Genomic DNA, 13,422 nt, shown 5'->3' with positions numbered 1-13,422 from the left:
TTTACGGTAAAAATACTTTTTATTACATTAAGATAGTACTAATTAAAATGAAACAAAGAAAATTTAATACCTAAAATTTATTAACAAAATAAGTGTCATACAGTTATTTAAAATAACAGACATAAATGATAATTTACAATACACCCTAGCAACCTAATTAAACCAGGTACTTTTTATAAAGTTATCCCACATTAATTAAAAAAAAGTAAAAAACAAACATCGAATGCAGCACGAAGGAATGTTGGCTAACTCTAAGGTCAAAAACATTCATTAATTCGCGCACCTATTAAATGTTTACACTGTGCCATAGACAAAACCAAACAATCTTTTTAACCTGTTCCTACTATCGCTCCTCACACGGTTTAATTTTGACACTTTCGCGCCAAAATATCTACTTCGAGTAGATTTAAGCACCGTCATATAGATAATAGGAACATGATAAATAAATCTAGTCTGTTAATTTAAGGCGACGCACACGTTGTCTTTGTGTACGCCGAAATTTGCACCTTCCTTGTCATTATACCACTATACTGTACACTAGTGTCATCTTCACTCGGCCTGTCGACGGTAACGTAATAGTACCATGTCACCAATCAAATCAAAACAATACAAACATGACCTGACACACAAATCTTAATAATACTGATTGTTTTAACATTACTATAGTTTCATTTTATACGAAGATGACAATTTAATATTCAAATTTAGTAACTGATAACATTCATATTTTTAAAATATATTAAATATATTTGACTGCTCGTCAACGCGGTACACATATTTATTGGCTAATATTTCGAGTGATCTCAAAACAATTGGTCACAATACAACAATATATCTACTATATTCACTTTGGTATCTTTACTGGGCTTACGACAGATTCGTGGAATTTATACATTAGTTAAAAGACGAACAATACATGAATCTAAATGCAGATATTTTTTTTCTCGAGTGTAGTTTTATTTATAACAATTACTACTTTACGTAAAGCAGTAAACATTAATACCTAGGCAATATCGGGGAATGTCTACATAATTTTTGAAAAATAAAATAAAATTTCCGAGTCGAATATCAATTAGTTACGTAAAAAATAAAACGATCTAATTAAACAGGTTGATAACTTAGAAATAATACTCATATACTTTAGATAAACTACTGGGTCCCTTTAAAATTTAAATATTTTTTTTGTTTTTATTAATCATAAAAGTGAAAATTTTTGTACCGCCAACATTCACTAAGTGCAAACTACCGCTAAGCGGTTACTCGGGAAGGAGGGAGGGGCAAGCGAGTCTTACGTCCTAGGGGCGGCGGGCGAAGCGAAAATACCCTGGTTTCGTCCACTCGACGCCAACAGCCGAAGGTTCCGACCGGACCACACTCGGCGGAGCGTTATCAGTCGAACGGTTTAAACAGAATGGAACAATATCCCCCGTCCGGCGGAGGTCGCGGCCGGTCTCATTAACTGTAGGGCTGCGGGTGGAGGATCTCCGTCAAGAGACGTTTCAACGAGTCTATGCCGGTGAGGAAGCCGCAGTCGGGCCCGTGGTGGGGGGTCGCCGTGGCCAGAGGGGACTCGGCCGCCGCGCCGGCGAACGCTGTGTGCGCAAAGTCTATCATGCGTATGTCGACGCGTTCCTCGGGTGGAGGGGCGTGCGGGCTTGGGCCGGGGGAGGGGGTGGGAGAGGGACGAGTGCGTGGTCTTTTACCACTCGCTTCCGGTTCCGCTTCCCGTTCGTGTTCGACCTCGTGTCTCCAGGATTCACTGCTGGTGGAGGAATACGCCATCCAGCTATCTGCTGAGTCGGGACTGGGCGGGTGTGCGTGAGGTCTTCCTCTGCCAGCCGCCGTGGTTCCACTGACCTCCCCCTCTTCGTAGCCTCCCATTGTTTCTTCTGAATGCGGTACGAACGGCTCACGGCCGTCGTTGGAGATTTCGTCATGAAGTGTAGACATGTCAAAGTGTCCGGGCGAGGGAGCTGATTCCGAAGAACCGGAGGCGTCGCCCTCGTATTCGGAGGATGCACAGCCGACGGCCTCCTCCGGCACCTCTACGGGGGTGGACACTTCTCCCTCGTACACTATCAGTAAGGAGCTGAAGAAACAAAAAAAATTATATTAAAATTAAACATGAAAAGACGAAGTCATTACATATTTTTTCTTCATTGACCTTGACAAAGTGACTGTCATAAAACACAAATGATAGGTGTTACATTTTCTACAGAACAATGAGCATTGAGGAATTACATTTCACATATGGGAATATAACTGACCACGAGTAGAAGCGGTAACTGGTCTGTTTGGCGATGGCCCGCCGCAGAGCATCCAGGTCTCTGAGTACTCGGCGGACGACGGTCGCCCGGAGCCCTCCCCCTCCCCCTGCCGCAAAGAAATCCCGCAGAGCTTCTCGCAACCCACCCTCAGACAAAGCCCGACCCCAGTACTTATCCCTCCGGACGCAAGCTCCCGTTTCATCCACATACACCTGCATCAAACAAAACAACTTAGAAATCTTCAGTTACTACAACCCTATTGCAAAAAAATATATATAGATCTGAACTGCTATAGAAGATTTGGAACAAAACTTCTAGAACTGAAAAAAGGTTTTGTAACTCGTGGATATAGTAGGATGATATAGTTCCCGCAAAGCAAATGGATGATTGTAGATCATTTATATAGGATCTAGTACCTGCATCCCACAGAGTCTGACCCCCAGCGTGGCTGAGGTGGAAGCTGCACACTTTGCTATTTGTTTGGTTCTTTTCTCTGCGCTGGCGTCGTCTCCATGCTGTCTGGTGCCCATCTTCAGGTCGAGCACGCACGGCTTTCGATATGACGACGTTATGTTCTCCATCATAAGGAAGTCTGTAAAGATATGGATTGCTATCGTGATATAATGCCTAATATGGTAGAATGTCTTGACGTTGAGAGCCAGAGCAGATCCATGGGAACAGAACCTCAGAAAACTATCTTTCCACTGGCTGAATCACCAGCAACCGACACGATAAGAAATTTGGGGACCAGTGAATATTAGTAATCAATAAGTTTGTGGGTACTTCTGAATGCAGTGAAGGAATGTATTGCTTTCGAATTCCGTCATAGTGCTTTAGGGCCAGTGAGACAAATTTCATATTATCAAAGAACGCAAGAGTTTTTTGAAAATATTAGTAATAATTGAATGCTACTGACATTGCTTATTTGAATTGTCCATGTGCGCTATGCTCTTCAACACCTCGGAGGCGTTCCCGTTCCGGTGCACTTTGAATCTGTAAAAGAGAAGGGACTATAAAACATCCGCTTGTGGACCGGCAGCGTCGACATTACGGAGCTAATGAAACACAGAGATGGCGGTATCTGTTTTTTTTCTTATACTGTTACATTGCAATCAAACTTGTATCATTACCACGACTCCACGACGGAAGTCATTCGTCGGCTCGCCGTGTGAATGGGTCGTGCATCGCTCACGCTTTACTGGGATAGTTATGTAAGTATTGCGATGATATGATTTAAATGGCGACGTCGGGTGCCGGTCCGTAGTTAGTGGCTACGTCATAGTTTCTGAAATATGATAAAGGACACATGACAAGTGTCGAGGAGTGTACGGCACGAGCGAGCGAGCGATGATACGCACTTGAAAACGTCGTCGCGCTTGCGCTTCCCGCCCAGGGACTGCTTGCGGCCGTTCTCGTCACGGAAACACGGAGAGTACCGCTTGTCCAATTTGGTGCCACCGGTGTGTGAGGCCTGCATCACGCCTGCAACAAACGGCCGACACATCACTCCTCCTGGCTACTGAGACTACAACTAACGAGAGTTGACAAACTTCGTGATTTATATGAATAGTTTTCATAGACATTCACCACTTTCTAATTTACATTACATGAAACGCGATCGGTCTGAACTTTACTGACGAGGATATTCTGTTCTGATCGTGAATGATACTATCTACAATGTTATATTGTATATCAAAGTTGGTACTATTGTGCAAGTTGCCAGCTTTTACTTATGCAGTGGAGATATTATATAGTATACGTAATTTCAAAAAGGGTTTGTATATCTTTGTCATGTGTGTGTGTGTGTATATATATATGATAAATAATCTTTGTTTATTTGTGTGGAGTTGTAGTGAATGTATAACGCGTGTTTGTGTGTGAGTATCTGTATGTGTGTATGTGCTGTGGATGTAGGTTTAAGGTAAAGGTTTACAAACCCATAATAAAATTACCGCTAGGGGCGCTATTAGAGGCGGTTGTGTGGTCAGCCGCCGGCGTCGCTCCGCTCGCCGCCGTTCCGCAACCCTTGCGACAACAAGGAAACTAATATTGTGTTCCTGACCCCCGACCACTTCACCCCAGAACCCGAAAACCCCCTGTCTCTCGCTTCGCCCTCAAACCCGCCATCCGCCCGCGAGCTATCGGCCCTACTATACCACAAACTAAACTAATTTCACGTAGTCATATACTTACATAATTTGCGACATATTTTTATGTGCCTACAAGATTTACTTTTGTATCCATTAGTATTATTCGAAAGTTACGATGTTTGTCTTATTGTCAACCTACATATATAATCACATTCCATTGATTTCAAATACTTTCAATAAATTTAAACAGCATAATTTCACTATCGCATCTGTTAATTTTCATCGTAACATTATGAAACGCCAAAACACACGGAAGACCTGGTTTTCCGTGAGTTTTTTCGTACATTTTACTGGCAACATTTATATGTTCGACCTAATCCAATTTCCTTTTCATTATAGATATGTACGTGATTGCGGTCGGCGGGTTTGTATACAATACGGGCTTTATTTCTCTATCTCTCTCTCTCTCTCTCTCTCTTGACACCACTCAATAGAGTCATTCGGTCCCGATCGTCTAGTACCATTGAGCAGCAAGGAGAGTTAACCCAAAATAACATTTCATCACGTAATCCGGTCTTAACGCTTCGATACATCATCGAGTGCGTGGATAGCATCATGAAAATTTTCTACACGCAGCCAGTTTGTGACGCGCCATAACATTCATAAATATGTATAAATAAAAAATAATATACGGATACAAAATAATATATAACATTCATATAACAATAAAAACAACGTCATATATGAAAAGGGTAACAGAAAGAACGATAACTTCCTTAGTGCTCGGAAAAATGTATTAAAAAAAAACAAAACTCGATGATTTAAAACTATACATCCAATGAATGATTTATTTATAAAAAAAAAAACACAATAATAAAAAAACGTTCGATGAAAACAATGATAATGATGCATACAGCGATATAATAAAAGCAAGCAAACGCCTGGCAGAATAAGATTGGAAACTCACCTTTGTATCTTGGTACGAAGTTCTGGATATCCTCCGGAATGTTCTGGTAGAAATGCAGTTCACGTATGTTGAGAGGCTTGATGACCGTGCTGTCGTTTAGGACCAGCAGCCGTGTGTGCCCGCCCACCTGTTTCAACAACAACAACATTCAACAACGTTTTATATTATTTAAGGAACCATCCGAGTGTATTGACCTTACATCGCCCGCAGTATTAATGGAAACAAATATACAAGCGATAAAGTAATTCTCAGTGGCTCAGATAACATTGGATTGTCCGTATATTATTTAAGCTTTAATCCATCTGCATAGATATGAAAAAAAAAAAAACAATTTTAAACCTGCAACTTTCAACTGTTTAAATTTAGAATAATTCGCATTCAAACTAGCGTATGTTTTGATTTACTTTGGGCAAATCGAGAGTGGTTTCACAAATAGGTTGTTTTGATGTTCCATTGAATAACAGACGTAGGTCGCGGAAATACCAGCCTGTTCAAAAATAACACGTCACAGAACATTTACGGTAAATAAAATTCGAGAATGATCGTTGTAAATTTTTAGTCTTTAATAGAAAGAATTCATAAGTTACTTTAGTTTTTGAAGCGTTGTTTGAATAAAAATGAAGGACGCAGATTAAAAAAAACTCATATAAATTTGTTAAACTGGTAAATTCTATTGAACTTTTTTTTTTGTACTGAATATTTTAATATGAAATTAATGATTTTATAATTTTTAACGCTGTTACGTTACGTTACAATAACCCTTGTATTTTCATAATAATAAAATGTATCATGTACAAATAAACCTTGCACTGAAAACACAGCATTTAACCGATAACCACAGGTTAACGAAGCAATATTATGAACAATTCTTATGCACGAATTAAAGTTTAATGAAAAATTGTGTTACTCTTTCATCAACAAAATGTTTAACTTATTTTGTAGCAAAGAAATTTTTCTCTGAAAATAGATAGTCAAATCACAAACAGACCAGGGGATATAAATCTGTGTATAAAGAATTAAAAAGTACCTAATATATATAAATAATAACTGATCCCATGAATTTTTGATTTTAATTATTATTTATAAAAATTATGATTAACCAGCGGTGACGTCAGTGAAACAAAAAAAAAATATTATTTTTGAGTATTCTTACATTTTTCAATGTAATTATATTTAGCTATTACTCTTTACGTATTGTTCTTTACTACAGCGTTTCATACATGTTTATCTGCCTAAATGTATATTGAATATCAATAATAAACCAGAAGTCTACATATATTAACTATAAATAAAATTTTCATAGACATCAATCACCTTTAAAATAAACTATTATTTTCGGATATACAACAACCAGATTAACGGACAGACACTTTCATCTCAAGTGACCGAGATCATGTCCGAAGTGACCGAGGTGATAAAATCGAAACTTCGAGTAAAAAAGAAACAAAAATATATTGGAAAATTGCATAATATATAATGATAAGAAAAAAGTTTTTTCTACTTCATTAATCACGTTTAAGGTCCAATATTTGAACCTAAGGATCGCTCTTTTCTTAATACACGTGAGAGTAACTTAACAATACAAAATAACCAAGCGTCGGAAACACGACCGGTTATATTTAAAATTCGCAAAATGAAAAAAATTTAGCTCAGGTACTTAAGAAAACAATGGATCCGTCGAGAGAGATCCAAAGAGCTAAGAACTTGACATTCAAAAAGACTCGCGAGATAAATATAAAAGAAAGAAAAAAAAAGGACAAACGAAAAGAAAAATTAAAAGAGAGAGCATTAAATGTTATATGAATTAAATTAATATTTTGCTTGCAATATAATTTGGTTTACGCAAATGTCAATCACGAAATCGTGAAAGGTTTAGATTTTTAATACTAAATACCACGACTCGTCTTTGTGACCTATCAACTCTATAAATGCTACAGGAGAAAGGTGTATTGGAACTTTGTTTTTGTAAATATATTTACATAGATTATTCATATTGTAACGGTGGAAAAGTTTTCAAATTAATTGCTAAATTAGAAAAAAATATATATTTCAACAAACACCTTATTGTAGTAAATATAAAAATTTGACGTTAAAAATGATTTTAATATTTTGTATATAATAATATTTTAACATATTATGAGCTGTTCAGTGTGTGTAAGGTGGAATCGTTATAAACTGTAATTTAGCTGGAATTTTCCATGACTTCAGATGTAGTACTTATAGTCATGGAAAATTGGAACATAAACGGATATAAAATTTGACATTTGTCACGAGAAATTATAAGAGGATGTTGATAAACGCTCTACAACCACGCAGGAAATTGTGCCAAATAACTTGTCTGCTAGTAAATATTTTAACGTACATTAGAAACCGCAAGTGTTACAGTTCCAACACGTATGTTAATACAAGAGGTATAGAAATTTGAATTTCAAATTAATATTAACAGTCATTACCTATTTATATAACATTCTTATAATATATGTATATCTACAACTTATTTAGGTGGTAGAGCCAAGCTGTGGTCAAGTTACTGCAGCTCGATGGGCTGGCTCGACCGGGGAAGTACCAGCCTCTCACAGAAGAACGGCGTGAAATAGTCTTTAATGGCTGCGTTTCGTCCGATGTGTGATGGCCGGTTGCCGTTTCCCTATTCCCACCTTTTCCTACCCCTTCCCTTTCCCACTTTTTCCTCCCCCACTTTTTCCTCCCCCACTTGCTTAATCAAGGGTGGCAACACACAAACTATGCAGTGTATGTCCATGGGCGACGCTACTACCTTCATAAGGTAGGCGGTCTACTCGGTTGCCCCCTTTAGCATAAGCCATTAAAAATTTATAACTTAAAATTACGTATAAAGACCTAAATACTTATCGAATAACACGTTTCAACTTCGATTTCATCTAATCTTATACAAAACATTAATTAAATTAAGAAATAACAAGTTCTTTATATATCTTTAGTCCAACTTATTTAAGGCTTTTAATTATTGATATATAATCTTCTATATTATTTCTAAACTATAAGCATCTAGATAAGATAGAGTATACAATATGCTACTCAGAACATAATCTACGGAGTACATTATAAATATTTCGAGGACCTTGAGGTATTAAAATACAATTTTCTGTTCATCAATAACATCATAGCCAGCGGGTTAAAAACGTTAACATGCTCGTCATTACATTTGAACAGCTGCCAGTTAATTATAAGTGTTAATAAACGTTTAACTTACACATTAAAATTCATTATATCTACATGAGCTTGCTTTAATTAAATAACAATGACAAACGAAGAATAAATATACGCAATACGTATATCTAAAACGCAATTCCACTCTCTTAATATTCCGATCGTATCACGTATCCTCGATGCTGTATATCTATCTGACGCCGGTTACAAATACAACGTCATTTCAAAATGCAATCGCTAACAAAGCAATAACAAAGTTCTATGTTGCGAACAAAGGAAACACCGAACTGGTATTACTTTAACATCACCCGACCGATCATTGAAAGTACATTTCCTTGACATACCAAGTAAATGAAACTGTATAAATAATGCATGTACGTACTTAAGACGTTTGAAAATCCAGTCATCAGATGTGATATGAAATATCGTGATTGAGATGACGAAACGTATACACGAATCTTTAATACAATATTTAATATCTAAGATTTTAAATGTGAAAGGAACGTATGGAATTCCAAAACAATAAGTGAAAATCTTTTAAATGATATCGAAATTAAAATCACCAATTTTGCAACTGAAATTAGCAGCAAGTGAGAGGAGTATTAGTAAACTTATTTTTATTTTCAAGTCAACAATTTTAAGACAAAATAAAAACCCGTGCCAAATAAGTGTGAAAAGTTTTATGTACATAATTAATATTACAATCCGTATATAATTTTTATTTTACGTATTTCCATCGAATATACCTCCCCAGTGTAGGTTACATTACATAAAAACGTCCAAACTATATTTAGCTCGCAAAATCAATAAGACATAAATAGAGGTAGACCATCTGGAAGTGGACGCGATGAAATTTTAATTTCAATACACAAGCTCGGATCGTTTTAACATATTATACTCGTATTTTTGAATTTGCTTCATGTGAACTGTATAGGTAAATTTTTCCAAGAGCTCTCAATGAATTTTATGATTGCAAACTCACATAATAAATACGAACTACAAACTTACTATCTACGTGCACAGAAATGTTATGTTTAAATTACTTTTTCATGGTTTAAATGGTGATAACTCTGTACGTGAAATGCAAGGCCTTATGAGGTTCGGTCAAAATGGTGATTTATATTAGAGAGGACCTTTTGTATTTAATCAATCCAATGTATTCGACGAGACAAAAATATTAAGGATTTATCTATATAAAGTTTAAATTATTTGCGAATACAAAAATGTTAATTTTACTTTCGGTTCTTTGAAATCGCAACAATAACTATCAGTGAGTACGAGAGTCCAAGTAAATATATGCAGTTTTTTACCGTTTCAAGTCCATAGACTAGCAGAAGTTGAATCTACGTAACAATCTCATTGTGCTAATAAATTTATGTTATAAAATATAATCGAAAGGACCGTTGTCTTGGAAGTTCACATATTATTTAAGTGACTTGTCCATTTCATAGACAAAGTTCCATTAATAAAAATACATCAGATAAATAATAAACTAGCAACACTGTTATTATGCTATGATAGGAAGACTATGACCAAATTAATGACAAACAAGACAATGTTGAGCCGGGAGTGACTGTTATTAAACTTACCGTACAATATTTATAGTTCAAATAGGTGTTCAGTTCAGTACGTGTTCAGTAAGTCTTTGAAAATGATCAAGCATGTGGAAAATGAAGCTCATGTGGCCAGAATTATGGATTATGGCAGATTGGTCAAATGAATCGCCATATAGAGCGGGTCAAACATTTACCTGATTGTGTAGAGGCAGTACGTCCACCTCGTGGCCGTCGTCGGGTGAGAGCGTATGCGCCGGCTGGGCCCGCTTGCGCTCAGCCCCTCGCCGCTCCGGCTCCCCCATGCCCCAGCCGAGAGAGTACACCATTACTTCGGCCGAGCCACCGCCGCCACTGTCCACCTTTAACAAACAACTGCTTTTAGAATAATTCAAGCATCAACAAATTTCAACTATCATTTCAAGAAAACTACTTGTTCGAAACAGCTTTGATTCTCAAAATCTTGTAAACGAAATAATAAGTTTGAAATATGTAAAATTAAATATTATAAACCCTGACGTTTAAGGTAATGAAATTGACGTCCTAAAACTTCTACCTAACATTATGTGGACGGAACCCAAATGAACTGAATGTAGGAAGACCTAATAATAAAATGCCTATTGCTCCAAGACCACCTTCAGTCTTCGGGCGATTGTCCAACCGCGCCCTACCGTAACAGACAAACACAATCAGATATTAGACAACTGATAAATCACCGGCCATGCCGTATCTCGAAACGGCGGCATAAATCTTCTGGACGGGATGACGTCACACAACTTGAGATTAAAACGATAAAAAAACTGCTCGACTAATAAAGCTATGGTCATTGGTTTTTTATCGCGATTATAAAACAAGTAATTATAGTGACATCATCAAAATAAATAGCATGCTAACGTAACGGATATGACATAAGTCGCCAGCGCTGATTTAAAAAAAAAACAAAATTTGTATAACATTGAACTGTACATTTTGAAAATTGAGTTTCACTTTATTTACATTTTTTTTTTATCTGCACTAAAACAGGCCAGCTACAACGTCCGTGGTGTTATTCCATAAAACATACAATGATTTTAACTGTTTCAATAACCGGTTCCAATGAAGTTGGCCTGCAGCAGCCGGTTTTTGTCGCCGTGTGTCGTCTACCACAAGTCTGATTGATGCAGTTACGGAGCATCTCTAAAATTCATTCAAACTACCAACCGTACATCCAAATTAAGAGTAATTCTAACTAATACTTCGTATATACTAAGACGTTTCTCGAGTATTACGTCATTTCCTTATACGGATTGCATTTCCTAAGGCTGACGTAGCTTGTAGTTTGTACTTTGTAACAAAACAATTCATCTGTTATCAATATAATTCTAGCCTGTTTGTTTGTACATAAACATAATGTTCCGGCGCCAATAGTATTTATCAATTTAGTACGAGATGATTAAACTTAAATCAATAATTATAACATATATGACACTTGACCAAATAACACACATTGCGGTTGGTGTTGTGCGAGAGAAAAGGACTATGACGTCATCAAAATCTAGAATCAAAAGAAAAAACACTAAAGAGTTATTATATGGCAGAAATAATATAGATTTACTGGCTGTTAGATGCGAAGGCACGTTGAGGAAAACGTTTTAAAAATCAATCTGATGCAAGGGCTGCGCGCGCTTTCGTCGTTAATTCAATATGGCAACCTTATGGATGCTTTGAAATATACATGTATATACACATACATATATACAGCGTGTTTAGATTAGATTAGGTTCACAGTCAAAGAGTTACAAATTGGGTAATCATAAATTGTATGTCAAGTAGTAGAAACATATTCATATTGAGGTTAACAGATTAAAGTTAAATTTTCATTTATATATGGGAAATAGATTTTTCGTAAGACAAGATTTATATATAATTAAAATATGGATGCATTGTCTTCAAGACTATTTCTTTAGTTTAAGAAAACTGATAGATGTAAAACACGAAGAGTAGCAAAATTATAAATATTTTTGTATATAGATATAAGAATAAAAAACAAATCAAAACTAAAAATATCAAGCAGAAATTAAAGGGAAAAATAAAAGATATAGTCGAGCCGTATATGCGAGTCAACAAACCCGTCAAAGCTCAGCCGGTGTACAAAGTAAAAGGTAAAAGATTCATCTCCGAAGGAGTTGTGTTCGTGTGCCAGGTCATGGAACTACACCGGCTGGTTGGTGACCCATGAAACAAAAAGATACTCTCCATACACGCATGCCCGCTAGTAATGTATTAACATATAATAACGCATCTACTGAACATGGATTTATACAAGCGTCGCGTCCTCCAATAAACAATCTCAGGGTACAAAGGAAACTGGTTACAAATCTGTAATCCAACGAAACACATCACATTTTTAAATAAACGTATACCGATCAAAGTCATATTATATAGTTAAAACGCGCGGTGAAAGCGACTCGTATACACTCAAGGAAGAGAAATCCAACGCCAGAGACGTAGAATCAAAATAAGCACACTGCCTATGTAAACAAGAGACAAAAATACTAACAGAACTATATTTAAATGTCTATAATGAGAACAAGTACAGTGGGGTTATTGAAATAAATATGTACACGCAAATAGTTATTGACGTTACCTACATACATAACATCGGCTATTGATGACGTATCGATGGACGCTAATATTACGTAGACCACTGGCAATATCCGACCGGAGAGCGGCGTCACCAAATTAGAACCGAACCCAGCATCCGAGCCCAAGATTTATTTACGTGACGCGAGGCCCCGCCCCTAAGCTCTCACTATACTTGCTCTCAAACCAAAAACCACCACGCGATCTGACGTCACGGAACGCGGGTAAATTAAGAATAGATTATAAAATGAATTATCACTGCCAATAACAATATTATTAAAAGCAACTTACAAGGTTACTGTAGTTTAAAAAAACAACGACGTCTGTTCCAAATTCATAATATACAATACAAATACAAAAAAAAAAGAACGACACTTCGCATGTTTTTAAATAAAATAAAATATATTTTTTTTAAATAAAGAATCTGTAAAAGATATAATAACAAACATTGCATAAAAATATTTAACTTATACAGTCCAAGATTTACGTTATTCAACTTAGTTTACATACAACCTCTTTCACAACATACTGTTAATAAAAAAATAATATGAGCCAGTTGTTTTGAATTGAAAGTAAGAAAAAAAGATAAGCAGCTTTCACAAACATCTTGAAAATACCTACAATAAAGTATTATACGATTTGAAAATATTTATTAACATTTATTTACACTGCTCTAACAGATTAAATCATATCAAAAAACATAATATTTATATTAAATAATAATTTGAAGGAAA

General features: G+C 36.2%; 1 protein-coding gene across 3 annotated transcripts in view; it reads right to left on the bottom strand.

Moving 5' to 3' along the window:
- Nucleotides 1-62: 62 nt before the first annotated feature.
- LOC116769923 (inositol hexakisphosphate kinase 1) overlaps nt 63-13,422 on the bottom strand; it is a 32,679-nt gene continuing 19,319 nt past the window's right edge. For all 3 annotated transcript variants that reach the window (XM_061527651.1, XM_061527649.1, XM_061527650.1), the window contains exons 2-8: nt 10,264-10,428; nt 5,325-5,451; nt 3,626-3,749; nt 3,184-3,260; nt 2,684-2,859; nt 2,268-2,479; nt 63-2,089 (exon numbers count right to left, since the gene is read on the bottom strand). In XM_061527651.1, coding sequence (XP_061383635.1) covers nt 1,456-2,089; nt 2,268-2,479; nt 2,684-2,859; nt 3,184-3,260; nt 3,626-3,749; nt 5,325-5,451; nt 10,264-10,395 — 1,482 coding nt within the window. In that variant the 5' untranslated portion in view covers nt 10,396-10,428 and the 3' untranslated portion in view covers nt 63-1,455. The remainder of the gene's footprint in view (nt 2,090-2,267; nt 2,480-2,683; nt 2,860-3,183; nt 3,261-3,625; nt 3,750-5,324; nt 5,452-10,263; nt 10,429-13,422) is intronic.

The sequence above is a fragment of the Danaus plexippus genome (genome assembly GCF_018135715.1).
Source record: "Danaus plexippus chromosome 13 unlocalized genomic scaffold, MEX_DaPlex mxdp_15, whole genome shotgun sequence".
NCBI lineage: Eukaryota > Metazoa > Arthropoda > Insecta > Lepidoptera > Nymphalidae > Danaus > Danaus plexippus.
This window is presented reverse-complemented; position numbering and strand designations above follow the sequence as displayed.